Source organism: Gobius niger (assembly GCF_951799975.1).
Source record: "Gobius niger genome assembly, chromosome: 12".
Classification (NCBI taxonomy): domain Eukaryota; kingdom Metazoa; phylum Chordata; class Actinopteri; order Gobiiformes; family Gobiidae; genus Gobius; species Gobius niger.
The window spans coordinates 24,711,238-24,738,678 of NC_136863.1; the positions used below are offsets into that span (position 1 = coordinate 24,711,238).

Genomic DNA, 27,441 nt, shown 5'->3' on the forward strand with positions numbered 1-27,441 from the left:
ACTTCTCATCTGAAAGGCTTCCAATACTGCTGCTGCTTGTACTGCTAAATAAGAAGTCACCCAAGTTCATAATGTGTTAACTTATGAATAAAACATGAGAGCAGGTGTCTCATCACTTCTAAAATAGCAAAGGTTACTGTGGACTAAAAGCACAGATCCAGGGGGTGTTGGTACAAGCTTTGAACATTTTAAAGTGAAGAGGATGTTAATTGTCTGTTTAGATCTTTAGCAAATAAAAGTTAGGAACAGCACAAAATCGCAAACATAGAACTGTTTTGTGTTGATGTTGGCAAACCACCTGATCATATTTTGCTAGTCAAATAAAGTCAAACGGAAATGCATATTAATTATTTCGGCAGAAACTTTGGCGGTCTCAAAAACGTGCAAAGAATATAAACCGAGAATATGCACCAGAGTACAGATATTTAAAGGTGGCCATTTTCCAGAGCGAGGGCTCCTCGACACCCCTTTTAGTTGTGTAACGTTTAGTTATAAATGCTTTAAATTTAGAATACCAAGTAGGCTATGCTTTTAACATATGTACATTCAAAAAGATCACCATTGTTACTGTGAGTTTTGGTGTCTGAAAGGTACAAAAGAAATAAACATTTGAGTCTTTCTATAATTTGAACAATTCACAAACACATTTGGTAAATGTGCCTGTTTTGCTGTGGACAATGATCTGACTAAAAGTTTCTTCTCTCTTAATGGTGAAAAAAAAAAAAAAACACATTCAAAAAGACGAGGTGTCAAGAGAAGTGGTGGAGCTCAGGGTAGACCTGCTGCCCTCTCACATTGAGAAGGCTCTAGCATGTGTTTTAGAAGCCTCTTGAAAGTGTAAGAAAGCGAAATCTGAAGCTTACCATAGAGATTGCTTTCATAATATAAGGTTAATGTCAAAGATTAATATGAATCACTGTAGGATGTGCAGTCAGGTAGAAGAGTATGAAACGATGCCTGCAAAGCAAACATTTTTTACGTTTGTGTTCTTATATGCTAGTGACTTTTATAACAAGCAATACTGTTGCTATATATAGGCCTGCTTTAAAACTGATTGGATTTGTGAAGACAGAACGATGCAGAAACAGCTTTTGATAAAAATAACCTATGATTTTATTAACATTTAAGTTGTACACAAACAGGTCTGTATAAAACAACCACATATTTACACAACTTCCTTTTTAAAAAAAAAAACAGGAAGTCCATAAATGGGCACTTGAAGTTCAACCAGGAACAGAGTTGAAAACGCACGGCTTTGTGACAATTAAAATCAAGCATTAAAATTACAATTAAGCAGCTCCAAGATGGCTCGAGTTTTGAACATTATATAACCGATTTCAATATTCATTCTTTGCCGGTTTATCTGTTGCATTCTAAAACTACACCACTGATTTGTTTAGTCATAGAAAACAAAAAGGAGAAATATATGTCAATTTGAAATGGAAGTGTATAACATCCCAAAGAAAAACACTACATGTATAATAATTTGTAGTCCTATTGCGAATGATAAATTTGGTCCAAAACACTTTAATGCCCAACATTTCCTGAACACATCCTTGATTACACTGCAAACATTGTGTAATCATTCAGCATTCAAACAATGAGCTAAATGCAAGTCATAAGTGACCCGTGTCGACACAAAACCAATAGATTTTACATGACTTATCTGACAATAACCCACTTAACTGCTTTTTTGGTGTCTTAATTGTCAATCAGTCCCAATGTCAATAGGCTTGATAGTACAGTCTGTCTGTGCCAAGTAAAACAAAAAAGGAAAAAAAAGACATATGTCAAAGCTAAATGTAGACACAAAGGTATCATAATCTCACTTAAAAGAAATTAATGTTTGAAATATTGAAGAAACTAAATAAACAGACTTCTCACTTTTTCACATGTGCCAGTTTTGCGTTCTCTTGCATTTCAAAATCAAAGCTTGTCAGTCCTGCCTAAATAACTGCAGTCTTTGCGTTTTGACCATTCAAACTGCAATTTCAATTCAAGTGTGACGCCCCGATGTGACTTGTGTGTGAGCTCTGATTGAACATAAATCATTTTGTGTAACTCCGCTCCTGGTTGAAGATTTGGAAATGTGTAAACTTGAGCAGCTTTAGCAGCATTACTTTTTCCCCTCCCGCAGTTCCTGGAGTCTGGGAATGTCTCCAGTTCACTCCCACTTGTACAACTTTAGCATCTTCTCCGTGAGCGACGCCAAAAAGTGTTCGCCGTTCATCGAGAAAGGGCTAATGTCCAGCACCGGGAGGTCGGCCGGGAGCTTCTGAAGCAGAACGCCACTGCCAGCGTCCCACACCTGAAGGAAAGGAGAGAGAGAGAGAGAGAGAGAGAGGGGGGAATGATGGAGTGTTAGAAATGTCATTTGAGATGAGAGCAAACAAGTCGGAGTTGCTATTTTCATTTTCAGTCGAGGGGGCTTATGTGTAGAGCTCTATAAACATGTTCTGAAATGCATGGGATTTGAGTTTGGTAGTCAATTTTATGTTAATACTCTGGATGTTGAGTTTAAAATGACAAAATTGCAAACAATCAGCATTTGGAAGAAACATTTACATTACAAACGTTACATAATTTTCCCAAAATATTATTTATGCCTAGAGGTTATTTTGATTTAGTTCAGGCAGCATTATCATTTTTCTTAAAATAATGTATGCACTGTGCAAATTAATTGAGCCTACTCTTTCTGTGCTTGGTCAGTTGCCAGTGTATTTACAAATATTGGGTCAAGGACTCAAAGTTAGTCCCGGCTTTATTGTGGTATAGTCCTTTGTTTAGTCGTTTTTATTTGGTAATGGGTGGCTTTCTTTTGAGTACCCTTTTGGCCCATAGTTTGTACACAAGTACACAAAGAGAACCCTTTATTAAAATATTCTGTGAAAGGCAGGGTGACATGGACAGAAATGATACTCTTGAAAGTTGTAATAAAAATGTTCAGTTAACCCATTCCACCAAAATATGTTCAATTAAATTTTAACAAAAATTGTAAGCAATTTTCTTATTCAACAACTATACAACTATACAACAAGGCTGAAACGTTTCTGAATTTGAAAAAACATGAATAAATCTGAATTTAGTTACCGTGCACTTTCATTTTTGGCAGTGTGAGCAGAAAGAGTGTCAGTCAGAATCGCAGTCAGAATATTGAACAATGATAAATTGCCAATATGTTGTGCGTCCTAATTCGACCAAACTTTTAAAAGAAAACCATTTTACACTTCAGAGATAGCCTTAAAAGAGGTCTGTGCTTTCTGCATGCAGTGATAGTGAACTTTATTCATTTCCAGCTCAGTCTTAAATATCTGTTGAAGACGTTTTGCTCAGTACTGCTTGTGAGAGATAACATGATGATACAGTAAGTGAACAAAGGAGGGTAAGGCGGTAACAGCGGACAAAGAACAATTGAGAATCACTCCACTCCAGTTTTATCTGGCGGCGGAAGAGGAGACAGAGATGGTATCTGTGCCACCTGACCTGCGCGCTAAGATGCCGAGGCTCGTAATTCTTTATTCTGACTAGAAGAAAGCTTAGATTTGAGGACTTTGTGGAGATTAGTGAGGACTCAGATGTGGTTATTGTGTGGTATAACGCATTGTCTTTTTGTTCACAGTCAAGAGCAGAGGGGAGAGTGGAAAAGAAGATACGAAAGAGGCAATGAAGCGAGTGATAATGGGTGTAGCTGAGATATGGCAGATGTGTTGCATGATATAATTAGATGCCAGAATTACTGTAGGTGCCAGAATGAAAGAAAAAAATATGTTCCTACAAGACAGTGGTGACACTTGTTAAATTGTACAGCTTAGAGACAGCAGCAGTGAAGAAAACACAGACAAAATTAATGAGTAGGATGCCTAGGATTAGGAATAAAGGAAGCAAAAGCAGAATTATTTGTACTTCTTGGAAGTACAGCGCTTTTTACTTGTACTCGAGTTATCTTGCTTTATAACTGCACTACCTGAAATACTCATAGCTAATAGCTGTAGCCTATAATCTGCAGCCCATAATCTGCTTGTTATCTCAGTCGGATTTCATAGCGAGACATAGTTGAGACGTGAAAAGGGCGGACCCATGCTAATACTGTGCTAATTTAGCCTCTGACTTCCTGGTTTGTATTGGAGAAAAAATGACTTAATTTTAACACACCAAAGCGCACAGACTCGGTTTCTCTTTCACAAATGTTGCTTTTACAATGTAGCCCTATGGTGCCAAGTGAAGTTTACTCTACAACAAGATTACCACAGCTTTAAAAATAACTCTGCACTTCGAGAAGTGCCTTGAACCTCAAGAATAATTTTTGGATACATTTGTAATGTGAGTTCTTTCTAAGTATGAGCATTTTCATTTCCATCATTTTTTGTTCATTAGTTTAAAGACTGAGCAGTCAGAAGAAGACCAAAGAGCACATTTACAGAGACAGCAGTGGTGAACAACACTGACCATGGTTGAGTTGGAGGCCTCGTCTCCTGCGCACACCAGAGTCCCTGATCCCTCAGGACTCCTGAAGACTGAGTTTTTGGTGAGCAGTTTACAGGACGTCCCAGCGCTGAAGTTCTGGACAGGGGAGCAGGAGCAGACTGGGGCGTCATTGGAGTCCGCCTGAGGTGTGCGGTTCAGAGCCATGAGGACGCAGCGGAGGGTGGGGTTAGCACGGCCTGAACAAGGAACAGATACATGTTAAACTTGCATAGGAGAAAGAAAAGCTACTTGGCAAGTGGCAGGAAACCACAAAACATTACTGCCATGTGTGGCTGGTTGCAACAAATCTACCCACTTTTTTCCGGAACATATGTTAGACAATTCATTGCTTTGAATAATAAAATAGAATGACATTTCATGACCAGAAATTCTATAAAATTATTTTTGGACAAAACTGGGAAAACTAAGACACTTTCAAAAGGAATCAAAACCATGAATCAAAAAGCTACATGTATTTATTTCATACACATATTCAGCACTTTTGACTTTTGAGTACTTTTTCCCAGTACTTGTAGCCAGAGGTGGAAGACTCGAGTCACATGACTTGACTCGAGTCAGACTCGAGTCGCAATTTTCGGGACTTGAGACTTACTTGACCAAAGCTCCAAAAAGACTTGACTTGACTCGGGACTTGCTGTTTGTGACTCGAGACTTAACTTGGACTTGAGGCCAATGACTCTCAATGACTTGCTGTGACTTTATAGTTATTATTTATTTGAGTGAAACTGTCGAAAGATCAGGATTAATTTTGTAAAAGCAGAGCATCGTTGTTTACATATGGTAATTAGCCACATGCGTGTTCGGTTTACCGACGGAGCGTCTAATCAATACAGCGCGAAGAGGCAGGAGAAAATACAACGTGTTTATTTGGATGCATTAAAAGTTTTCTAAAGACAGTGAAGAGGAGGAGATTTATGGACAGGAAAACGTTTGAAACAATGGACTGTACCTACAGCGCAGACAGACGGCCTCCAGAACGATGCGTAAGAGCTGATTAATCAACAGGAATCTTGGGGCTTTTCGATGTTTTAAGGCGTTCACACAAAGTTTACAGCATTTAGAGGCTATTTTACGCATCCGCACACAGCCCAGTGACAGCGGGACTGAAAACTACGCGGAATATATTTTGAGCAGGGGCGAATCCGAGTATACAGGGGCTGGGGCATTTACAGGGGAACCACTGACGGAAAAACTGCCAGAGACAAACAAAAATAAAAAAATATTATTTTATATTTATGTTTCAGACTGCAGGGAAAAGCAGCTCATGTTTAAAAGACTCTGCTTCATTTCTTTTAAGTCGGCCCCCCGGGCCCCCTTCCTTAAAATGCTGTCCCAGTAATATTTACAACAATTGTAACAAACAATTGTTGTAAATATTGAGTTGTGCAAGTTGTTGTAAAAGAAGAACGATATGAGCTTCTTTTGCTCCTGTAAAAATATCAAGTAGAAAGGGGGTGGGCGACGGTGGCGCAGATGGTAGAGCAGGTCGTCTCATGATCGGAAGGTCAGGGGTTCAATTCCCACCTCCTGAAAGTGTACACTGTCGTCGTGTCCTTGGGCAAGACACTTCACCCACATTGCCCCCAGTGTCTGCGTACATTGGTGTATGAATGAGAGTATGAATGGGTGAGTGGATCCTTGCTGTAAAGCGCTTTGAGTGCCTAATAGGTGGAAAAGCGCTATATAAGTTGAGACCATTTACCATTTTGAAAAGTAGACACACTGGCGTTTGTGACTTGAGGTGACTTGCCGGCTAAAGCAAGACTTGCCTTGACTTGAGCGCATGACCGATTGACTGGGACTTGGACCTTCACGACTTGGACTTGACTCGAGACTTGCATTTAGTGACTTGCTCCCACCTCTGCTAGTAGCACATACACTCCAAAAGGAATGTAGAAACGGATAATCTTTCCCAGTGGTCTGGACATCTCAAAAGGCTTTCGCTGAAATCCGTACACTGCCTCTAACACATCAACAAAAAGTCCTCACCTGGCCGGTAAGTGACCAGACAGTGCCTGCTCTCAGGCTCCACCTGGATGTCGGTGCAGCCAGAGGTCTCCAGGGGAAGGGCGTGGGGTCTGTAGGTGGTCTCATTCACCTGCTCCCAAAAACAGCCCCCCTCCAGCGAGCCCGCGATCAGCCCACCACAGGGGAACGAGCTGGAGGCAGCACGGGGCACGTAGCACAGGGAGGCCACGGGACATCTGAGGCAAAGGGATACATGGGTCACAGTGATGTACTAGATGATCAAAAATGTAGGTGTTCCTGTCTTGGTACTAATGGCAGTCTACTAATCCCCCATAAACTTTCTCCGTCTCGCACCTGGACCTGAGCGGCTGCAGCTCCTGGATGTGGGTGCTGGTGTCCCTGGTGTCGTAGATGAGCACGGAGCCGTTGATGAGGCCGGCATACACGTAGTTGCTGTTGTCCTGGCACCAGCAGCAGCTCCACACCGGTCTGCCCGCATTGTAGGTCTGCACCACTGTGTTCGTCATCAGGCTGGGCCACATACAACAGACACAATCAGGGAAATCAGACATGGCTTATCGTTGTATTCGAGGAGGAAATAGTGATCAAGATGTGCTGGCAAAGCTTGTTTTAGTCTCAAAAAATTCCTTAAATAATCAAAGGCAGTATATCCTATGGACAGGTGCAGTAAAGTACGGAATTAAAAGCCAATCCATACTCTGCTTTGCCAAAATAGTTTTAGACTCTCGCCCAGACATTACTGTGATGCAAAGTCAACAAATTTAAATCAAAGAACATTGTGTCGCTTTTCTCTTCTTTTTGTGGATAACTTTGACGTAAGAAGTCTTAAGAAAAGTGCACGTACCTGGTGAGTTTGATGGTGTTGTCCAAAGCGGCGGACAGCAGCAGACTGTCGTTCTGTCTGTTAAATGACAAGCCTCTGATCTGTTTGCTGTGGATGGGGACGTATTGACTGGCTTTCATGTTGACGACGCTCATCTTTTTCACTCCGCAACCTGCGGCAGAAGAGACAGGCGAGAGAGGTTTTAGTGGTTAACCAAAATGTAGCACAGAATGAGTCAACTGTGGTGAGAGTGGGTGGTCTTTGGCCTGTCACTGTCATATGTAGCTAACCATACCTTGCTTATTGATAGACAGACAGATAAATAAAAGCAGAACTTGTTCCAATATTAGTTTCAAAGCAATTGCTGTTTAATCCAAAATTTGGACAGTTGGTACCAACCAAGGGAATGCAAGTAATGTCACAGTATATCAACAGCACGTCAAGGCCAAATGTGTGTCACGTTTTGATATGACACTTAAGGAGTCTTATCATGGGGTGAGATGAGCGGTTTGGGTGTTTTCCAAAGCCTAAACTGAACTGTTCTGTGCCCAAATGGTTATCAAAGCCGCTCTAATGAGGGACCACCTCTGGTTGAGTAAAGGAGGTGCTACGCATTGATTGGATGACTGAGGTCGCTTCCTTGACCCCCCTAAGCCTAAAACTGTAATCAACATAAATATGTCATTTATCAAAGCGCTGACCAGTCAAGCTAGCTTTGTAGCAAAAACTGTTTTCGATTGGACACCCGCTTCAAGAATGTTCACGTAGTTATATCCACTGCAGCATGATGAGTTGTTAAAAAAGAAGTGGAGTAGAGATGTGAAACTGATAAAAGGTTGGCAATAAACAGGAAGTAGTTTTCATGATCAGCTGTTGCTTGATCTTAGCCCCACAATGGGACGAGCCCAGTCTAGACTGGTTTCTCTCTAGAAACTGAATCTTGACTGTAAAACATAAAACACAGTACTTGTTTTTCCAAACCCCCAACACTCATGTCCGCACACTGACCTGGGACCAGCGTGGAGTGGGGAGAGGGCTGAGACGCCAAGAGGCAGCTCAGAGGCTCACAGTAAGCCATGACCCTGCAGCCTCCGGCCTGAGATATCAACACCGCTTTGGAGAAACTGTACTGTCCCGGTCTGGAGCCGTCTGGTCTCTGTGATTGACCAGGGAGCTGGGAGGAGGAAGAGGCGGAGGCAGAAGGGACTGAGCAGCCGCCTGTTTGGGTCATTAAGGCCCTCAACTCCTGCAGAGAGAGAGAGTGGAAGATCCAGTTTATGCTAAACAACAGATTTGCTCAAATAAAGCTCTCTGTACCTGTAGTTCCTTCTGAATCTGCCCACACTGGTTGGTGACCACCTGAAGTCTGAGCTTGTCTTGAGCAGACTCTAGTTCAGCTTTCCTCCGTAGAGACTGCTCATGCTCCAACGCTCTGAGGAAAGAAACATTTGACTTGACACAGGACATGATCTGTTATTTTATTTTCAAATACATCAGAGCAGTATCTATTTAAAACATGATATTTACTTCAGGAACTATTTTTTGCCAAATGATTTTGGAAATAGATCTATGTATAGAGTAACGTTGTCACTTACCTCTTTAAACTCTCTTGCTCAGAGTTGTCCAGTGCCCTAAGCTTTGTAACATACAGCTTCACAATGTCTGACCGCTTTGTCTTTTTGTTGCACTGTGGAGACAGAAGTAAATGTGTAATTCTGGTTTAAACTGGCTATGTAACATGTGCTAAAAAATCCGTAAAAAAAATACAATTGTGTTAAGATAATGGAATTAAAACTTTGTACCCTCGTCTCTATAAAGCACGCTGAATTACTTTGTGAAGGATCTGTGCTCAAAATTACAGTAATACAGTATGATGTCATGTATGTGCCAGCCTCACACTTTACCTGTGGACATTTAGCACCTGCACCAGCCGATTTGATCCACCTCTGGATACAGGTGAAGCCGAAGAGGTGTCCACAGCGCAGGGCCGAGGGTCTGTGGTCCCCGGCTGTGGTCCACGGCTCAAAACAGATGGTGCATGTTTCGCCCTCTCCCTCCTCGATCTGCAGGAACTGGACCGGGCCTGGAGCTGCCAGAGCTGCCTGTCGAAGCAAATGAGGTACACTTAGACAAACTGTTCAAAAAAATGTTCATTGAATAAAAAATACTGAACACAGTCCCAAGAAAGTGAAGCGACGAGGCTGATTAATGAAAGGCCACTGACTCATAGACATGTAAAGTTTTTTGTCAGCGAGAGTGGAGATAATACAGTGATATAAACCTTTGTCCGTCTAAATCAAGTGAAGGTCCAGCGGTATCGATTCAACGGACTTTGATACATGTTGGCCTGTTGCATTGGCCAAGTAAAATAGATTGTCAACAAGAGGTTACGTTGGTGACATAGAAACCCTAGTGATAGACAGTTTCTTACCTCGGCACCTTGACTTGCCTCTGTCCTCTCTGAGCTTTGTGCTGAGCTGGTGCCTTAAAAACAGACACACATTTATTAAAGGCATTCTAATGTACTGCTCAGTTCAGTTTTAAGTATTTTCATGCCTATTGATGGCTTTCAGATGACATCTTAACACATACAGATTGCGTTTTCTTGAGGTAAGGCTAAATTAATTCCATATATTCAATACACAAATACTGTAATAATAATAATATTGATTGACTGCGGAATTGCGGGAAGCGAATGCAGAAATTGCATTAACTGTTCAAATTGCATAAATTGCTTAATTTGCATAATCTAATTTGCATAAACTGGTAAAATGCATAAAATGTCATGTTGCATAAACTGTATAAACTGCATAAAGTGGTAAAATGCATGAATGGGTTAATTTGCATAAATTATGTAAATTGCATAAACTCTTAAGTTGCATAAACGGTTTAAAATGCATAAAGTGGTTACTTTGCATAAATTGTTAATATTGCATAAACTTTTATATTCCATAAACTGGTCAAACTGTTGAAATGGCCTCAGTGCTTGATTGGCAGAAGCTGCACAAATGGCTGAAAGGCCTGGAGTTTCCCCATTGGCTGGATTCACACATACACACCAATGCAAAAATTTCAAACTCCCGTATAAAAAAAACTGGAAATCTGCAGGAGGCCATTTTTTCTCAAAACCCACAAGTTGCAGAAGCTGAACATGCACAAAGTGCAGAAATTGCAGAAAATGCAGAAAAAAGTGCAGAAAAGCATGGATTTGCGACAGCCCCATTATAAGTCAATGGGAAAAATCTCCGACATTTCGACCGATTGCAGAAAAAGTCCCAAAAGTCCCAAAAGTAATAGCACCCTTCTCCTCAACATGCGGAACATTTTGATGCATAACTTGCATAAATTGCACAAAGCATGAAGGTGCTGAAAGCTCTAGAAAATCGGGAAAAAGATGGAAGAGGAATAATAACTAGAAATGCAATGGCTGCGCCATTGCGATTGACTGCGGAAATGCGGGAAGCGAATGCAGAAATTGCATAAACTCTTCAAATTGCATAACCAAATTTGCATAAACTGGTAAAATGCATAAATGTCATGCTGCATAAACTGTATAAACTGCAAAAAGTGGTAAAATGCATGAATAGGATAATTTGCATAAATTATGTAAATTGCATAAACGCTTTAAAATGCATAAACTGGTTAAATCCCATAAAGTTGTTACTTTGCATAAATTATTAATATTGCATAAACTTTTAAAATTCCATAAACTGGTCAAACTGTTGAAATGGCCTCAGTGCTTCAATGGCAGAAGCTGCACAAATGGCTGAAAGTCCTGGAGTCTCCCCATTGGCTGGATTCACCCCATACACACTAATGCGACAGGTCCACATACACACCAATGCAAAAATTTCAAACTCCCGTATAGAAAAACTGGAAAACTCCAGAAGGCCAATTTTTTCTCAAAACCCACAAGTTGCATAAGCTGAACATGCACAAAGTGCAGAAATTGCAGAAAATGCAGAAAAAAGTGCAGAAAAGCATGGATTTGCGGCAGCCCCATTATAAGTCAATGGGAAAAATCTCCGACATTTTGGCCGATTGCGGAAAAACCGTAAGTTGCAGAAGTCCCAAAAGTAATAGCACCCTTCTCCTCAACATGCGGAACGTTTTGATGCATAACTTGCATAAATTGCACAAAGCATGAAGGTGCTGAAAGCTCTAGAAAATCGGGAAAAAGATGGAAGAGGAATAATAATAAAGAACATGAAAACCAATAATTGACTGCGGAAGAATTCCGCAGTCAATCAATAAAGAACATGAAAACCAATAATTGACTGCGGAAGAATTCCGCAGTCAATCAATAATGTAAAAACAACCAGACTCACTTGGGTCTTGTGCTGCAGGTTGTGGGACTGTTGCACTGAGGCGCGGGCTGGCAGGGGGGGCAGGCTGCTGTGCCTCAGGAACAGCGGGGGCCGGGGGTCCTTGCTGAGCCGTTTCTTCCTCGTCAGACTCGCTGAGCTCTGTCGTGCTGCCGGACTCCGGGTCGGCAGCGTTGGCGGCTGGAGCTCGGAGCAGGAAGTCAGGGAACCCTCTGGAGGGAGCGCCCGTTTGACTGGGGTAGTGCACTCTCAGGCCCTGTCTGAAGGTGGCACACAGAGGGAAAGAATGCCTCAGAGTTATTTATCAGTCATCATCTCTGTTTTTCAAATTTAAACTAAAAACTGAATGTTTGCTGTTCATTATTTCACAAAGCACTGCAGTATTTGTTTTGACCATATCTGTGGTAGAGAAGAGATAGACCGATAGTTTTTTTTTCTGCGGCAACATCAATTATTAGTAGTCATGCTGGCCGATAACTGATATTTGGAGCCAATATTCATTTGCCGTAAATCTTCAAGGTCTTCCTGGCAAAAAAGTCTGGTAAGCTTCAAACTCTCTGAGCGGTTTGATTCTGTTTGAACACTGACCTCTTGTGAACAAACTTTATTATTGCGACTTCTCATAAACACAAAAGCACCAACACAATCGTGTGCAAGAGAAGACTCAAACAGGCTTGTGGCCGTTGAATGATCAAATCAATCATAGGCCGATAAATAAGAGTCAGTTTCTTGTAACGTGGTTCACGGCGCTCCAGTGGCCAACTCAGTCACCTCTGCTGCTCAGAGGCTGGACATCAATGCGCAATCTTTTAATTTCATTCAGTCAGAGCTAATTTAGCCACTAAATGATTTGCTGTAGATGGCACTCCTTACGTTTCCCTTGCCTGGTCAACCATCCACGCCTGCTTTTGTATCTCTTCAAAAGCAGGACTTTCACCGCATGAACCCGGTTAAATGGGAAATGCAGCACATTTATTAATCACTAATGATTTATCACTAATGATTTACATTGCTGTATGGACCGGAAAACATCCCTGGTCTAGCACCGGCAATGACCCGCTTTGAGACACTGATACGCAACTCACAGAGTGAAGCACTTTGAGACAATAGACACTGTAGTCAGTCACGTGACCAGCTGTTACCGAAACAGGCTCTGACACAGTGTTTCAAAGCAATCTGCTTCCGGAAGAGCTGTACAAGCTTCTGAGTTTTTTGCCCATCACTACTTAACATAGAGCTGTGCAATTAATCGAAATCCGATTACAATTTCGATTATTACAATAAACGATTACAAAATTAGCATAATTGGATTTTTTTTTCTGTAATCTTTTTGCAAAGCAGACTTGCATTATTTCATGGTGCTGGGATTATTTTCCCTTCGCATTTCATGTGCCATGGCTCATGCTTTTGCCTGACATAAAAACAAACAGTGCTGTGTGATGATGTCATCAGGCCGCGTTGCTCAGTTTACTTGTGCAGGTGTGAGGGCTGGCCAGCAGGGGGCAGGTGTGAAACAGAGACCTTTCCTTAAAGGAATAGGCCACCGTTTTTACATACTAAGATATGTTCTTACCTAACCTTAGCCACCTTAATATATACCCGTCTGGTCTTTGTCCGTGCGCTCTGTCACGCAAACGGAGCACATACGCAGCCTCTCCCACATGTCATATAGCTCCAAAAAAGCTCACGATAGAAGCTACCAAGCTCTTCCACGTGTTCCCTATTTAAAAAAAGTTACGTGAAGTGTTTTCATGCGAAGTATATTTACACAGAAATGTAACATGTCGATTTTATAAGCAGATAAAAAGGGGTACTATATTGTGAGGCGTAATGATACGAGGAGCAAAACGTCCACGCAGTAACTCCTAAAGACTTCCCCCGCTCACCTCCGTCAATAGAAGCTGCGTGACTTGTAGAGAGCGAGCAGAGAACAGTTGAAGAAGTGTCAATAACTTGTGAACAATGCCTTTTACGTGCATCGTACCGGGCTGTGATAACAAGCAGAAAGTATATAGTGTAGTAATGTTTCACAGATTTCCAACTCACCCCGGACGACGACACAGGACTCAGGACCTCTACCATGAGGTAGGAATGCGCAAGCACTTTCCGAAAATATATTTTCTGCTTGTTGTAAAAGGCTCTCTACAAGTCACGCAGCTTCTATTGACGGAAGTGAGCGGGGGGAGTCTTTAGGAGTTACTGCGTGGACGTTTTGCTCCTCGTATCATTACGCCTCTTTTTATAGTACCCCTTTTTATCTGCTTATAAAATCGACATGCTACATTTCTGTGTAAATATACTTCGCATGAAAACACTTCACGTAACTTTATTTAAATAGGGAACACGTGGAAGAGCTTGGTAGCTTCTATCGTGAGCTTTTTTGGAGCAATATGACATGTGGGAGAGGCTGCGTATGTGCTCCGTTTGCGTGACAGCGCACGGACAAAGACCAGACGGATATATATTAACTTGGCTAAGGTTAGGTAAGAACATATCTCAGTATGTAAAAATGGTGGCCTATTCCTTTAATCGGGGCATACTTGAAATAATTTGTACTTTTATGACTGTTCAGGAAACAGAAACTATTCAGTAGAGTTTTTTATGAATAAATATATAAATAAAATAAAGACTTTTTTTGAAAGGCAACAAATAATCGTTTGAATAATCGTGATTTCAATAATGACAAAAATAATCGTGATTATTATTTTTTCAATAATCGAGCAACCCTAACTTAACACATATATTTATTTAACAACTGAAAAGATTTGCAACATTTTCAAATTTAAATAACTTAAAACTTGAATAGTCCCAATTGAGCACCACCAGGTAGTGGTGTAAAAACAGTTGTTCTGCGTGCTCTCCAGTGAGTCACAAACTGTAGAGACTTCACTGAAGACGCACTCACTTGGGGCAAACTTTCTAGCTTGTTTTGCAAGACGCTTGAACCGTGAGCACCGTGCATGCACAGCTTCCATTGGAGCATCTAATCCAAGCAGATCAGATGGTGCTGTGCGTGGGACAATGCTGGAGGCAGAGCAATGACAGCAGACAGAGAGGCGGTGCACCAGAACCAAAATAACCCTGTTTTAATTTATCTTTTATTATCCAATTTAAAAAAAGGCCATACCAAAGTGCCTATGTCGGCGCTAAAAATCGGCTCGGACAATAATTGGTCTATCCCTTAATCTATAGTAAAAGCCTCAGCATTTTGACCCAAGATACAAATAATTGAGTCAAAAGACAGCCCTCTACCATATCAACATCTTATATTATTTATACAATCTTGTTAATTCTATGTTAATATAATTATTACTATTTACTTAGCAGATAGATACGCATTTTTTTAGGTGAATGTGACATATTGCAATAATAATAATATCGGGCAGCCCTCCATTCTCTTTTGGATAGATTGGAAAATAACTGATTTCATGGTTTGGCCAGGGTGCATATTAGTGTCACCTTATTCTCCTGCGCATGAGCAGGGTTGTAGGTCGACCTGCTGCTCTCTGACTGAAGGCCCAGGTGGCAGGCAGTCGTGGACGAGTCGGTCTCCTCACATCATCCCCTTCCTCCTCCTCCACCTCTGTGCTGCTGCCCGAGTCCGACACCACATAGGGCTCATTTGTGTTTTCTGCTCCAGCTCGAGCTCCCGTTCTGACACCGCTGCTGCCATCGGGCTGGACCTCAGGCGGAGAATCCACCTCCATCGCCTCCATCTAGAATTGTACAAAAACTTAATACAGTTAATTAAGGCTGAAGTAGTTGAGCTATCTAATCACTTTCATTCCCACATAGTTGGTATTAGGTTGACACAAAATAAAATATCAATATTGTGATGTGTTATTTGGTGGTAGTATGCAGTTATGCAAAAGAGGTCTAGCTTTGCAGCACATTTGGAAGAGAGGAAACATATTGGGGAAATACAGATTCCACGTAATTTTGCCATTTCAAATTCAGTCTATTATTATGCATAATTCATCATCACATGGTTAAGTATTATTTGCAGCCAACAATAGCAGTGCCAGGTGGTGGTGATACAAATAAATCAATGAGAGGTTACTTGATCATCATTAAACCCTCAAGGGGCATTAAGTTTAAACAGCTATTATTTTTCAATATGCATTCAGTTTCAGTAACGTGTAAACTTAGTGTGTCAGATGAGAGATCTGTAACTGTAGCAAAAAATAAAGCATCATCGGTATCTGTACATTACAGAGTCACTCATCACGACACAGAACAATCACTTACTGCAAATGGAATGTTACCAGTTGTTCGTGCAGAATGACAAAAGCCAGCCATTTATGTGAGTTCTTTGATATTGTTCATAGTGTAAATACAACACAACGCAATGGCCGCGGAGCAGAACTACAGACCGAGGATTTTGTGGCCTCGCAGCAAAACAAAGCTTCTTATGAAGCCAATTCTAAGCCATTAAAAATCTACTGCATAACATTTGCACCCGAGTTACTTTGCTAGCGAGGTACATTTTTGTTGTTGTTGAAAACGAATATCAACCTTTAACAGCGCAAGACGCTGTTTATGTAGCTGCCAGATTTGTAGCATTGCTGTAATGTACTCGCCACCTGATTTGACTCTCTCTCTCATGCGCATGCCCAGATAAGGCTGCCATCCTGAGTACGGCAACACCGCACGGGCAAACACCATTAAGCGTCGCATGTATTGTGGTTATTTTACTTCATTTTTACAAGTATTTATCAGTTCAATCGTATTAAACATATGCATTATTTACACGCACACATACGTATGGCTTATTTAATTAAAGACTGTTACAGTGAACGATGCACAAATAAATGCATCAATTATATAACATTATGAATTTAGAAGATGACGTGATTAATAGTTTGAGTAAACATTACATTAAAACATTTCCGTTGTTCATTCAACCTTGTAGCTTGCACTGAGTGGGTAGAAGCACCAAAGATCCTAGCAAAGGTAGCTAAGCGACCTGCTAACTTCGCGGGTCCGAGGGACGCTTACCTTGGGAGAAAATGGAGGCTTAACCGCTGTAGATGACCCTCTGAAAGTGTGTATTGATAAATCTCATAGTCACAAGACTATTAAAACAAACTGCCGTTATATCGACTCGTATTTAAGATTTAATTTTGCCGAAAGGACACATTTTAGTTGGGCTCGAATCTCCCGGCGCCCGTCCATTCACCCCGCCCCATCCTGTACTGACGTCACCGCGTGGTTTTTAGAACAGATATTTTTCAATGGATCAATGTTCTTGTTTATTTTTTGGTTTTTACTCAGTTTATTTTTTTCTCTCCAGTAAATGTGTCATTCAGTACAAATTTACCACAGCTCACATATATCAAGTTGACAGTGTACAAAGAATTGCTTTGGTTGCTTTAAAATAAATTCTATACAATACATTCACCAAGAAGTATGTAAACAGATTAAGCGTGCACCTGAAAAATAACAACAATATTATCTTTCTCGTGAGAATTATACAAACTAAAACAAATTGCATATACAGTATTTATTTGTTGCAATGAATTCCTAAAAGTGCAAGGTACCCGTTATGCCAGTAGATGGAGCTAAGTAAGCCGTTTCATAATTCATACTCACTGTGCTTAGTGTGGCCAGTTATTGCTCCTGTAAATGTGAAGATATTCTTAATATGTAGGCTACTTTGCCAGAGAAAAGTTAACCACACATAACACACACATGTTGTTTTGTTTAATATTTAAAACAATATAGCTTTTTATATTGCTATGTCCTCAGTTACAGTGATTCCTACTCAGATATGGTTACTATTCTTCAAGTTGTGCCACCACGATGCGCAGTTTATCCACCAACACTGAAAAATAACAAAAGCACATGACATTTAAGTTACAACAAAAGTAAATATAAATCATAAACTTCACAGATACCGTGTGAGCTGAATAGTATAGTGAATGAGTTCATGGTTCAATAGCAAAGAGAAGACAAAACACAATTTGCTGTATAGATGTATATTAAAAAACACAAAAGTCATTTATGGATACCTCCAGCTGATGGCCTATGAAAGCTCTCGTAGGCTCGACACGCATTGATCAGGTCCCCCAGAGCTTTAGGACAGTCCTCAGGAAGTGGCTCAATGTATTTCTCTTTGCCCACTCTTTGTAGAATTTCCTTATTTGTCCATTTGAATTTAGATACTGGATCTGAAAAAGAAATAAAGGTACTTCAAATCATTGAGTAGAATGTCCTAAAATATGCCTTGGTGAACAGATGTAAAATCACTTTGTTTGGGAAGCAAAAGTTAAAGTGCTGTACAATGTTGAGTAGGCCTTTAAAAAAATGTAATCACCTTCAAAAGGATATTGACGAGTTGCAATTTCCCACATCACAATGCCAAAGCTGAAAAGCAACATATATTAATTGTTACATAGTTTAAAGTGGTTATGTTGGCTGCTTGTATAAATCACTTTTGCAACAAAAATCTGATGCAATAAAATGATTAACAGTAGCCCGAGGTGGATACTTAAACGCGTTGTAATAAACGCGTAATGTGTTGTAATGACTAGACATTATTGAAATTTACTTTTATTTGACCATTTTCAATGGAATAAATGTAAATATAAAATTGTACTAAAACATGACAATGATGAGTGAATGTAACTGACCTGTAGATGTCACACTCTTTGCTGTAGAGGTAATCGATGCTGTTAAGCATTTGGGGAGACGAGTAGCACAGAGAACGAATCTCTTTGTCATTCCTGCCCTTTTTCAGTGAAGTCTCTGTTTTGGCAAGTTCAAAGCCTCCTAACTGGAAAAACAGAACTACATCAGGGTTTCACATGACCTCATATTGGCCTTTACAACAGGGTCCCCATCCACAACATGTGGTCCACATGTTCAGTTAACGGGTCACAGTGGGGAAAAGCCAATAACAAAAAGTATGCAACCCTCTCTGCATACGTTTTACTGTATATTATTGGACCAACAGGTTTTGAATAAGTGTGTATGTGTTCTTTCGTCATTGATGCTGATGCATCACACACATCCTCGATTTGCGAAAACATTTTAAAGTCTGGTGCAATACAAATACAAATATAATTAACAAGTTCATTATTTGTTGATTTAACCAATTAAATAATTGTACATCATTTTCATACCTTGACTCTGTAGCCTTCAGCCACTAGGAACTTGGAGCTGTTGATGCATCCATGGACCTTTGATTTGACTTCAGTTTGATGTAGCCTAATGAAGAAGAAGAAGAAGAAGAAGAAGAAGAAGAAGAAGAAGAAGAAGAAGAAGAAGAAGAAGAAGAAGAAGAAGAAGAAGAAGAAGAAGAAGAAGAAGAAGAAGAAGAAGAAGAAGAAGAAGAAGAAGAAGAAGAAGAAGAAGAAGAAGAAGAAGAAGAAGAAGAAGAAGAAGAAGAAGAAGAAGGCATTAGTGTAATACTTCAATTCAAGCAAACATTTATTTTATGAAGTGATGCCCATATGCCCATGCTCTCACCTGTAGAGGCCCTGGGCTGCTTCCAAACACATACGGGCCATTCTGATCCAGGACAGGTTACAGTTTTTGTTGTCCAACACCTCCCTAAGACTGCCCTTCTCACAGTACTCCATGATGATCAGGTACTCTGGGTTTGGACCTGACAAAACATTCAGGTTGCATATTATTTGATAAACAGACAATGAAATGAAATAAAAATCTACCTTAAAATGTAAACCTACACTTGAAGATGATGGAAACAAAAAAGTTTATTGTTTTTGCGTTTTTACCTTCTTTATTCTTCACACAGATGCCAAACATTCGGAGGATGTTGGGTGACTCAAAACGCCTCATGGTTTCAACTTCTTTGTCAAAAATTGAATGAATCTTGCTAAATGAATTAAAAAAAAAACAGGAAAACAATTACAAACCCCCAAAATATAGAAATAAATGTATTTATTGTGTAATATTTTAACCAATGTGTCTCTTGGCCTATGTGGACATTGCATTAGTTGTTCTTCAAATTATGAAATACATATTAATATATAAACAAATAGTCAACCAGATATTATAATATGTTTTGTAGAAAATTATGAAGAATATTTAACTGAATTAAATCAAGAATTGGAAATGTGTCATGTAAAAGTACATTGCTCCTGGCTTTGGGTCAATTTATGTTTCAAATTCTGACCTGAGACTGGTGTCTGCCTGGTCGATGAACCGTTTGATGGCCACGGAGAAGCCGTTGTACTCTCCTTTGTAAACCTCAGAGTTGGAAGTGACCATGAAGGGCTTTGGAGGGTAATCATACTTCAGCTCTTCTGGCTTGATCATTCGGATTATCTCATTTGTGGCACTGGGTTTGTTCACTGCACACAACAAACAAACATTGTGAAATCTCTTATTTTATGACTCTCACTTAGTCTACTACTACAAACTCACAGACATATTTATGTTTCGTTGCACAATACTCACACGTGTGCACCAAGCTGTTCACGTTGACTTTGAGCTCTTCAAATTCTCTACTCATGGCCTCCATATGTTCCAACAGCACTAAGGAACGAGAAATGCAGAATCATCATTTTATACAGACACATGCAGTTTGTAGTCATGCAGAAATATGAAAGCATCTTATTCTTTTATAGGATTATAATTGAAATCAGTTTTTCACTCAAATTATAAGATAAGGTTGGCCTTTGTGTGTGTAGTTTGCATGTTAACCCTGTGTCTGCGTAGGTTTCCTCAGTGTACTCTGGTTTCCCCTACCACTAAAAACATTTATGATAGGCCAGAATTAATGCAGTGAGTGAGAGGTTGATGGTGGTCAGAGGGGTCGATGGCACAGACTGGTAGCCTCACTTCCGTCAGTCTACCTCAGGGCAGCACCACTGAGTATGGTGTGAATTAATAATGACGACTGCGTCTTGCTTTGAGAAACTTGGTAAGACAAGCTTGTAAAAGTGTAATACAAGTGTAAGCCATCATTTTTATCATTAGAGGCGGGTTTGCCCAGACATTCATCACTGGGGAGGCCCAGTGGGGGCAATTCGTTACTCAAGGGTGACACCAAGGCATCTTTAAGGCTTTTGGCTAAATTTCAATAGAATACTCAAATGTCATTAATTTGGAAATGTAAAAGCTTTTTGTTTATTCAAACAAATGTTTCCATATATTTTTATTGTTTGGTCATGAGAGATGGCACAAGATATTACACAGTACCATATTGAGTTGAAGAGTTGGCACTGATGATCAATTTGACATTATACTGTTTTGTCTTCACTAATATCAGGCGAAAGCAGCGATTCCCTTCTTTAGGTTGACATATTTCAACAGTTGAGGCAGAAGACAAAGACCTTTTTGTCTCAAAAGCTCATTTTGATAAACATTTTAGACACGTTTTGCCAGTGTCTGTCAGTAGTACAAGGCCAGGCTAAAGTCTTGATCCATGCAGTATAAACAGAGCTATTTTTTCTCTCAAAGGCCTTACATCTCTTGAGCTCCTCCTCATCATCTCGTCCGTCCATCAGGTCCTGCTTCATCTCAAACACCTGATGGAGCCCGTCACTGTGCTCCACCTGCAGCGTCCCCGACAGGACCTGGAAGGCATCGTTCAGCCGCTCGTTCACTGTGGAAAACCCGTCCATGTGACTGCCCGATTTGATGACGCGCTGGACCCAACTGGCCTGTGTGTATCTCTCGATCAGATCCCGTGCAGATGTCAAAGTGATTTTGAGATCACTAAGTGCTGTCCCCACCACATCAGATTTGAGGACTGTCTTTCTATTTTTCACAGCATTCACCAGCCCCTCCAAAGCTTTGACTCTTTCTGCGACACGACGGCATCGCTTTTTGTTGGCCTTGACGTTCTCTACAAGGTCGTAAATGGCAGATGCAATGGATAGTATGGGATCGATGAAGTCCATAGCTATTGGGACATAGAAAAGAATAATGGTTAGTCATAGAGCAAACACATTGTACTCACTAAAAGTCTGAAAAGAGCTATATTTAGTACTTTTAGTCACAGCTGCCCTGGGTTTGATTGACAGAAGCACAGCTGTCCATCTGTGCCATCTGACCCTCTAACCAATACCACACTACTGTATTATCTAGCCAATAGACCCATGAAAAATGGAATAATCAAGATTGCCAAAATTTGGCTGGAAATTCCAAGGCAATGAAACCCTTGTCATATGTTTCATGGGGTTACCATAGCGATGGCCAGAACTCCCCATTTGCTCTAATTGGAAAATTGTATAATTGCACAATTTTACCAAATGACAAGAGCAAATTCAACATTGTTTTTCTAATTGTTTATACCATAAGGTTTACAAAAATATATCGCTTTCATACTCTCCATGAAAATCCTACAACAGTGGAAATCTAAACATAGTGAACCAGACTGTTGACAACGACTTACGTGCAGCATCCAGGTTGGAGTTTGGAGGAGTATAATAACAATGATTATGGTCAAATGATGCTGCATTGATTACATTTTTGTTTGAGCTGTGGTTTATTCATAAGGTATATTTCATCTGTGTTCAACCATATGAAAATGCTGTATGTATTTGTTTTCAGTGATAGAGAATAAAATCAACATCCATAGATATGGGGAAGAGGGGTATTTGTTCTATCTCTTTGCCCCAAAATGGTCCATTAATCATGATGACCATTGTAAATATGAAGATATTGACCAGTAGACTGCATTTTTCTAAACATTGTTTTTGAATATACAGTATGAGTGTGCACCTGTGAGCACATTTCCAGTCTAAAGGAGCCGTAACTGAACCCTGTGTTAGAGGAGTCAGTTGTGAGGAGTCAAGTTTCTAGAGCAAAGCTGTTGTCTATGAGAAGAAAATCATGGAAGAAAACTAAACCATATTTGTTTACTGAAATTGGGTCATGGAGGGTTAGTTACACTTCTTTGTTTGTCTATCATTTTTATATTGTCTACGCACTGTAACGCAAAAAAGAAATGTGTAACTATACTGCTGAGTTTCTCACAATTGACGACTCATTGTATGAACACATTGGCTTTGTGTCATGATTTTAGACCCTTCTGTTTCTCATTTTTGTTACACTACTTTCTCACATTTGAAATATCTGTTTTCAAGTGGACTTGAAGACTCACATAACTTGTTCAGGCTTGCAAAGAAAACATGCCAAACCTTCATTAAGGTAAGCTTCAATGCTTTGATGCTGGAAGAACCACTTCTATCTGCAAAACTATTTGATTCATTTTAGACCTCAAGATTACTGGAAAGTGGAGAAATTTGAATGATATTGAAGTGAGTTTCAGATGACATATTAGAGGGCAAATGTTACTTTTACTCATTTTTTTGGTCTACTTTTGATCTGTAGGCAAATTAGTGGCAGATTAGGAAGCCCACTAGTAGTCTCAATTTTCCAAATAGTCTGTACATAGAAGTATAGTGATTGTACTGACGATGGTAACAACTCCTATTGAAGTATGTGTAGGGTAAATTACTAGGAGTAATAATAGTAATACAGTAGTTGTATGAAAACTAATTTATATTCTTTACAATACCATCTTACAATCTTCATTCATTTAGATAACCATGTATCCCCAGCCCTATTGTTCATTCATATACACAATGTTCCTTATACATAACAGGTCTCTTTTGAGTTTACAAAATGAAGCTCCTATAAAAACCTGAGATATGATAATACCCTCAGTGCAGCAGCCACACCCATGTACAAACCACAACAAAGGCATTAAACCCTTTGCCTATCTATGAAGTGAATAAGCAGTGCTTACCTGCAATCAGAAATCCTCTATGTCGACCAAAGCTCAAAGTGAAACTGAATAGCACCGCCCTCAAACAGCAGCAGTTTCCTCTTTCCTTGTTCCTCTCTCTCTCTCTCTCATTGGCTTGAGTCATTGCTCGCTAGACACAGACCTAAGGAGACACATGTGACACAAATCAACCCCCACACCAGAGCTGCTGTATATATTACTCTGCAGCAGTGGGTCTACTACACAGGTACTACCGCTGCCTTCTTCGAGAGGTATTCAAGCCTTGGCAAAAAAGGGGAAAATCCGAGGCACTCCGATACCTGGTTAAAAGTCCTTTATTTTAAATGGACATGGAAAATAAAGGACTTTTAACCAGGTATCGGAGTGTCTTGGATTTTTCCCTTTTTTTGCCTATACTTACGTTTTGATCCTGAAGAGCACCTGACCTCTTTACAGACTATCCTACCCACTGATGCCTTGTTTAAAATCTATTTGGTTTCCTGCCTGGTTTAGACATTATTCGGCGTAAGTTTTGACCAGGTTTAGATGTGGTGACAAGAGAGAGCTGGATATTTTCATAGGGGGGATGTCACCTTCCCCCAGGATGTCATAAAGGACTGAACATACATTACATTTCCCAGAGGAATGTGGATGGGCATTATAATGCAAGGGGAGTAAGCTAAACCAAGGAGTGGCTGTAGAGCAAAGAGGATATGATTTCTACTACAGATCATGGTCAAAGGAAGAGTTGAAAATAAGTGTGTAAGTGTATTGATTGAAACTGCTGAATGGCATGAGCATAGCATTAATACATCTTGCAAAAATGATTATACATAACTTAGGAAGGTAAAACGTTTGAAATCCATCACTTAGGTGAAATGTTTTAGCTTAGCACATTAAATCAATATTGTTCCATGTGCACAGAACTTATTCAAGTCTTAAGGCTATTAAGGATTAAACATTATCTGTGACATTTTTATAACATATAGGTCTACTACACGTATAAAAAAAATGGCATATAAAGTATGGCAGAGTATAGTATATGGTACATATTTGTTAGCTCTTCACATACATATTGTGATGTGTATGCCTGATGCCTGAGGGATTTAAAAGCCTGCTTCAATCCTTGAGTGTTGTGTGTTGAGTGTGAGTTGTCACCAGCAGCTAGTGTGTGGAAAGCTACCAAACTAATGTGAAATAGCAGCTGAGTTTTTGGCTGAAGCTTTTGTTTTCCAGACCAAGTCACACCCACCTTTTCACTGTACATTCCACATTATGTAATGCTCCTGAAACTGGGATTTTCTGTAGTTCGGGATCTGACTGTTGAAGTACAACTTCTTTGTTTCATCCCTCACTGGTGTCCACCAAAAGGAGCATTTTTTTTCCACAACAGTATAAAAAAAAAAAAAGATAATCATTATATTTTAAGTAGAACTTAAAGTATGGCGGGATGCTCAACTAACTGACTAAAAAATGCAGCAATCAATCTCATCAGCTCCAAAAAGTGCAGGTTATACACATGCTGTTGGATTAAGTTTATATTATCACATGTTGATTCAATTCAATTCATTTTATTTGTCAATTCATTTCACAATGAATCAAAATAGTTTATTCTCTCGTCCTTGTTGTGGAGCGGGGGGTGGGGAGCAAGGGAAGGGAGGAAGTTCAGTTTCCCTATAGCCTGGTGTATGAAACTGTTTTTCAGTCAACTGGACCTGGCCCGTGGATTACGCGTTGATTGTTGGAACAGCATGCTGGACCCGCGCTCTTCAAAAGTCCACAACAATCTCTTTTGTTGTCTCCACATTTAGAGAGAGATTGTTCTGTGTTCACCACATGGTCAGACTGCTCACCTCACTCCTGTAGTTTGACTTGTCTCTGTTGCTGATGAAGCCCACCACTGTTGTGTCGTCTGCAAACTTGATGAAGAGGTTTGAGTCGTACTTTGGAGTGCAGTCATGGGTCAGCAGAGTGAACAGGAGGGGGCTCAGCACAAAGCCTTGGGGAGCCCCCATGGTCAGTGTGATGGTTCTGGAGGACTTGCCACCGACACGTACAGCCTGTGGTCTCCCCATCAGAAAGTTCAGCAGCCAGTTGCACAGTGATGTGCTGATCCCCAGGTGGAGCAGTTTGTGTATTAGCTGCTGTGGGATTATAGTGTTGAATGCTGAGCTAAAGTCTAAAAACAGCATTCTAACATAGGACTCCTTTTCAAGGTGAGTGAGGGCTGTATGAAGCGCAGCGGAAATGGCATCTTCAGTTGAGCGATTGGACCGATAAGCAAACGGGTATGGGTCCAGGGTGGGAGGGAGAACAGACTTGATGTTGTTACTGGGGCCCCAGTCTTTTTCCGAAACCAGTAAATTGGGAAGAGGTTTTACGCCAAACCGGATGTGCGTCAGTGTCCGCCATGACAAGAAGCTTCCAAATTGGTCTGTCATTTAGGAAGGAGTTAGGAAAATGAGCCTCAATGCATAGCCACTTTAGCATAGGGACCTATGGTGCTAACTAACCGGTAATTAGGAGCTGTTGTTGTTGTTGTTGTTGTTGTTGTTGTTGTTGTTGTTGTTGTTGTTGTTGTTGTTGTTGTTGTTGTTGTTGTTGTTGTTGTTGTTGTTGTTGTTGTTGTTGTTGTTGTTGTTGTTGTTGTTGCTGGACACTACCCAGTAGGTGGCAGCATACACTTTTGTTTGGCCTACACTCCACCAACAACTTTAAAGAAGAAGAAAAAACAGCTGTTGGTGCTGTCACTTCTTCCCCTGGGTAAGGACGGTCGAATTGTGGAAATGTTGCTGAAGCTCTAGTTCCCTGCATAAAGATCTAACAGTTGACCCCATGAAAGGTTAAGGATTAGTTGCGAGTGTTAGTGCTTAGAGGCTATAATTTGATGGTTTCAGACGCAGACATATTTTGGTAAAATGACTTATTTTAGTTTGGCTCAAATCTCCCAGCACCCTTCCATTCACCACACCCCATCATGTACTGACGTCACCGTTTGCCTCTTTTTTTGTTTTTACTCAGTTTCTATTTTTTCTCCAGTAAATATATCATTCAGTGCAAATTTACTATAGCTCACATATTATTATTATTCTTTATTTATACAGGTGGTCTCTTGAGACTCAATGTCTCATTTGCAAGAGAGACCTGTTAAAACATACAAGGTAAATAACAGTTAACAATAAGACAACAGTGGAACGATGTAGAATATAGATATAGAATATAACACAAGAAACTACTAAGAAAATGTGTAAAACTTAAAAACAAGAGCAGACACATGGAGGAAACTCCTTTACAAGGGATTTAAACTGATGGAAGGTCATGAGATTATCCACATAAAAGGTTTTCTGTTCTCATTCCAGACATTCGGTGCGAAGTAGCAAAAGGCCTTCTTTCCCCATTCTGTCTTTACACGGTGAGACTCGAGAGTCAAAATGTCCTGAGACCTCAGGTAAGCATTTGACCTGACATTTATAAGATTAAACAAATAATGCTCCCTCCTTGCTTCTAGAGATTGCCAACCCACTTTAGCATAAAGATCACAGTGGTGGGTCCTATAACCATCTCCAGTGATGAATCTAATGGCTGAATGGAAAACTGCATTCAGAGGCTTCAACACAGATGCAGTGGAATGCATATATATGACATCACCGTAATACAAAATTGAAAGTAATGTAGCCTGGATTAACAGTTGTCTCTTGTTAGGAGGGATACAGTTTTGTTTCTATAGAAAAAAGACAGCTTTTTGCTTTAAGTTTGTTCGTTAGCTCCTGGACATGTTTACTAAATGAGAGCCTTTCATCGATCCAGATGCCAAGATATTTATAATATGGCACTTTCTCAATAATGGAACCGTCTAAAGCAGAGACTGACACATTCTGTGACAGAACCGACTGTTTTCTAGAGAACAACATGCATTTAGTTTTCGAGGAGTTCATCAAAATTTTCAAGTCAGTAAAATTAAGTTGACAGGGAACAAAGAATTGCTTTTAAGAATGTGTCTTTAAAATACATTTATTACAATACATTCACCAAAAGGTAGGCCCTATGTAAATAGCGTGACACAAAAAATAACAATAATATCTTTCTTGTGAAAATTATACAAAGTGAAACAAATT

At 40.1% G+C, this 27,441-nt stretch overlaps 2 protein-coding genes across 3 annotated transcripts; both read right to left on the minus strand.

Moving 5' to 3' along the window:
- Positions 1-2,033: 2,033 nt before the first annotated feature.
- On the minus strand, positions 2,034-16,819 carry rfwd3 (ring finger and WD repeat domain 3). 2 transcript variants are annotated; one of them, XM_079567721.1, is made up of 13 exons: positions 16,621-16,819; positions 15,082-15,338; positions 11,626-11,882; positions 9,729-9,781; positions 9,202-9,399; positions 8,893-8,984; positions 8,615-8,729; positions 8,306-8,543; positions 7,319-7,469; positions 6,808-6,984; positions 6,475-6,689; positions 4,447-4,661; positions 2,034-2,308 (listed from the first exon to the last, which is right to left on the minus strand). In XM_079567721.1, the coding sequence occupies exons 2-13, from the start codon at positions 15,336-15,338 to the stop codon at positions 2,165-2,167; spliced, it is 2,112 nt and encodes a 703-aa protein (XP_079423847.1). In that variant the 5' UTR covers positions 16,621-16,819; the 3' UTR covers positions 2,034-2,164. The 2 variants fall into 2 exon arrangements, with proteins under 2 accessions (XP_079423847.1, XP_079423846.1); XM_079567720.1 differs by lacking the exon at positions 16,621-16,819 and adding an exon at positions 15,871-16,167.
- A 240-nt stretch (positions 16,820-17,059) lies between these two features.
- Positions 17,060-23,430, minus strand: LOC306971549 (mixed lineage kinase domain-like protein). Its single transcript, XM_079567865.1, has 11 exons — positions 23,348-23,430; positions 21,059-21,496; positions 20,047-20,124; positions 19,763-19,940; positions 19,362-19,462; positions 19,093-19,231; positions 18,747-18,831; positions 18,255-18,397; positions 17,939-17,988; positions 17,634-17,792; positions 17,060-17,446 (listed from the first exon to the last, which is right to left on the minus strand). Exons 2-11 carry the CDS (start codon positions 21,492-21,494, stop codon positions 17,400-17,402), a joined length of 1,416 nt encoding a protein of 471 aa, XP_079423991.1. The 5' UTR covers positions 21,495-21,496; positions 23,348-23,430; the 3' UTR covers positions 17,060-17,399.
- Positions 23,431-27,441: the final 4,011 nt, after the last annotated feature.

What these genes read in the sequence shown, in the direction of transcription:
- rfwd3 (XM_079567720.1), bottom strand. Translation starts at nt 15,921, where the DNA reads ATGGCTGGCTTTTGTCATTCTGCACGAACAACTGGTAACATTCCATTT. An exon ending in AGGCAAGTCAAGGTGCCGAG is followed by an intron (nt 9,400 to 9,728) that starts GTAAGAAACTGT and finishes TTGCTTCGACAG; the next exon opens with GCAGCTCTGGCAGCTCCAGG. An exon ending in CTGCAGCCGCTCAGGTCCAG is followed by an intron (nt 6,690 to 6,807) that starts GTGCGAGACGGA and finishes CCTTTGCCTCAG; the next exon opens with ATGTCCCGTGGCCTCCCTGT.
- LOC306971549 (XM_079567865.1), bottom strand. Translation starts at nt 21,494, where the DNA reads ATGGACTTCATCGATCCCATACTATCCATTGCATCTGCCATTTACGAC. An exon ending in CAGGCAGACACCAGTCTCAG is followed by an intron (nt 19,463 to 19,762) that starts GTCAGAATTTGA and finishes TAATTCATTTAG; the next exon opens with CAAGATTCATTCAATTTTTG. An exon ending in CTGAAGGCTACAGAGTCAAG is followed by an intron (nt 18,398 to 18,746) that starts GTATGAAAATGA and finishes CTGTTTTTCCAG; the next exon opens with TTAGGAGGCTTTGAACTTGC.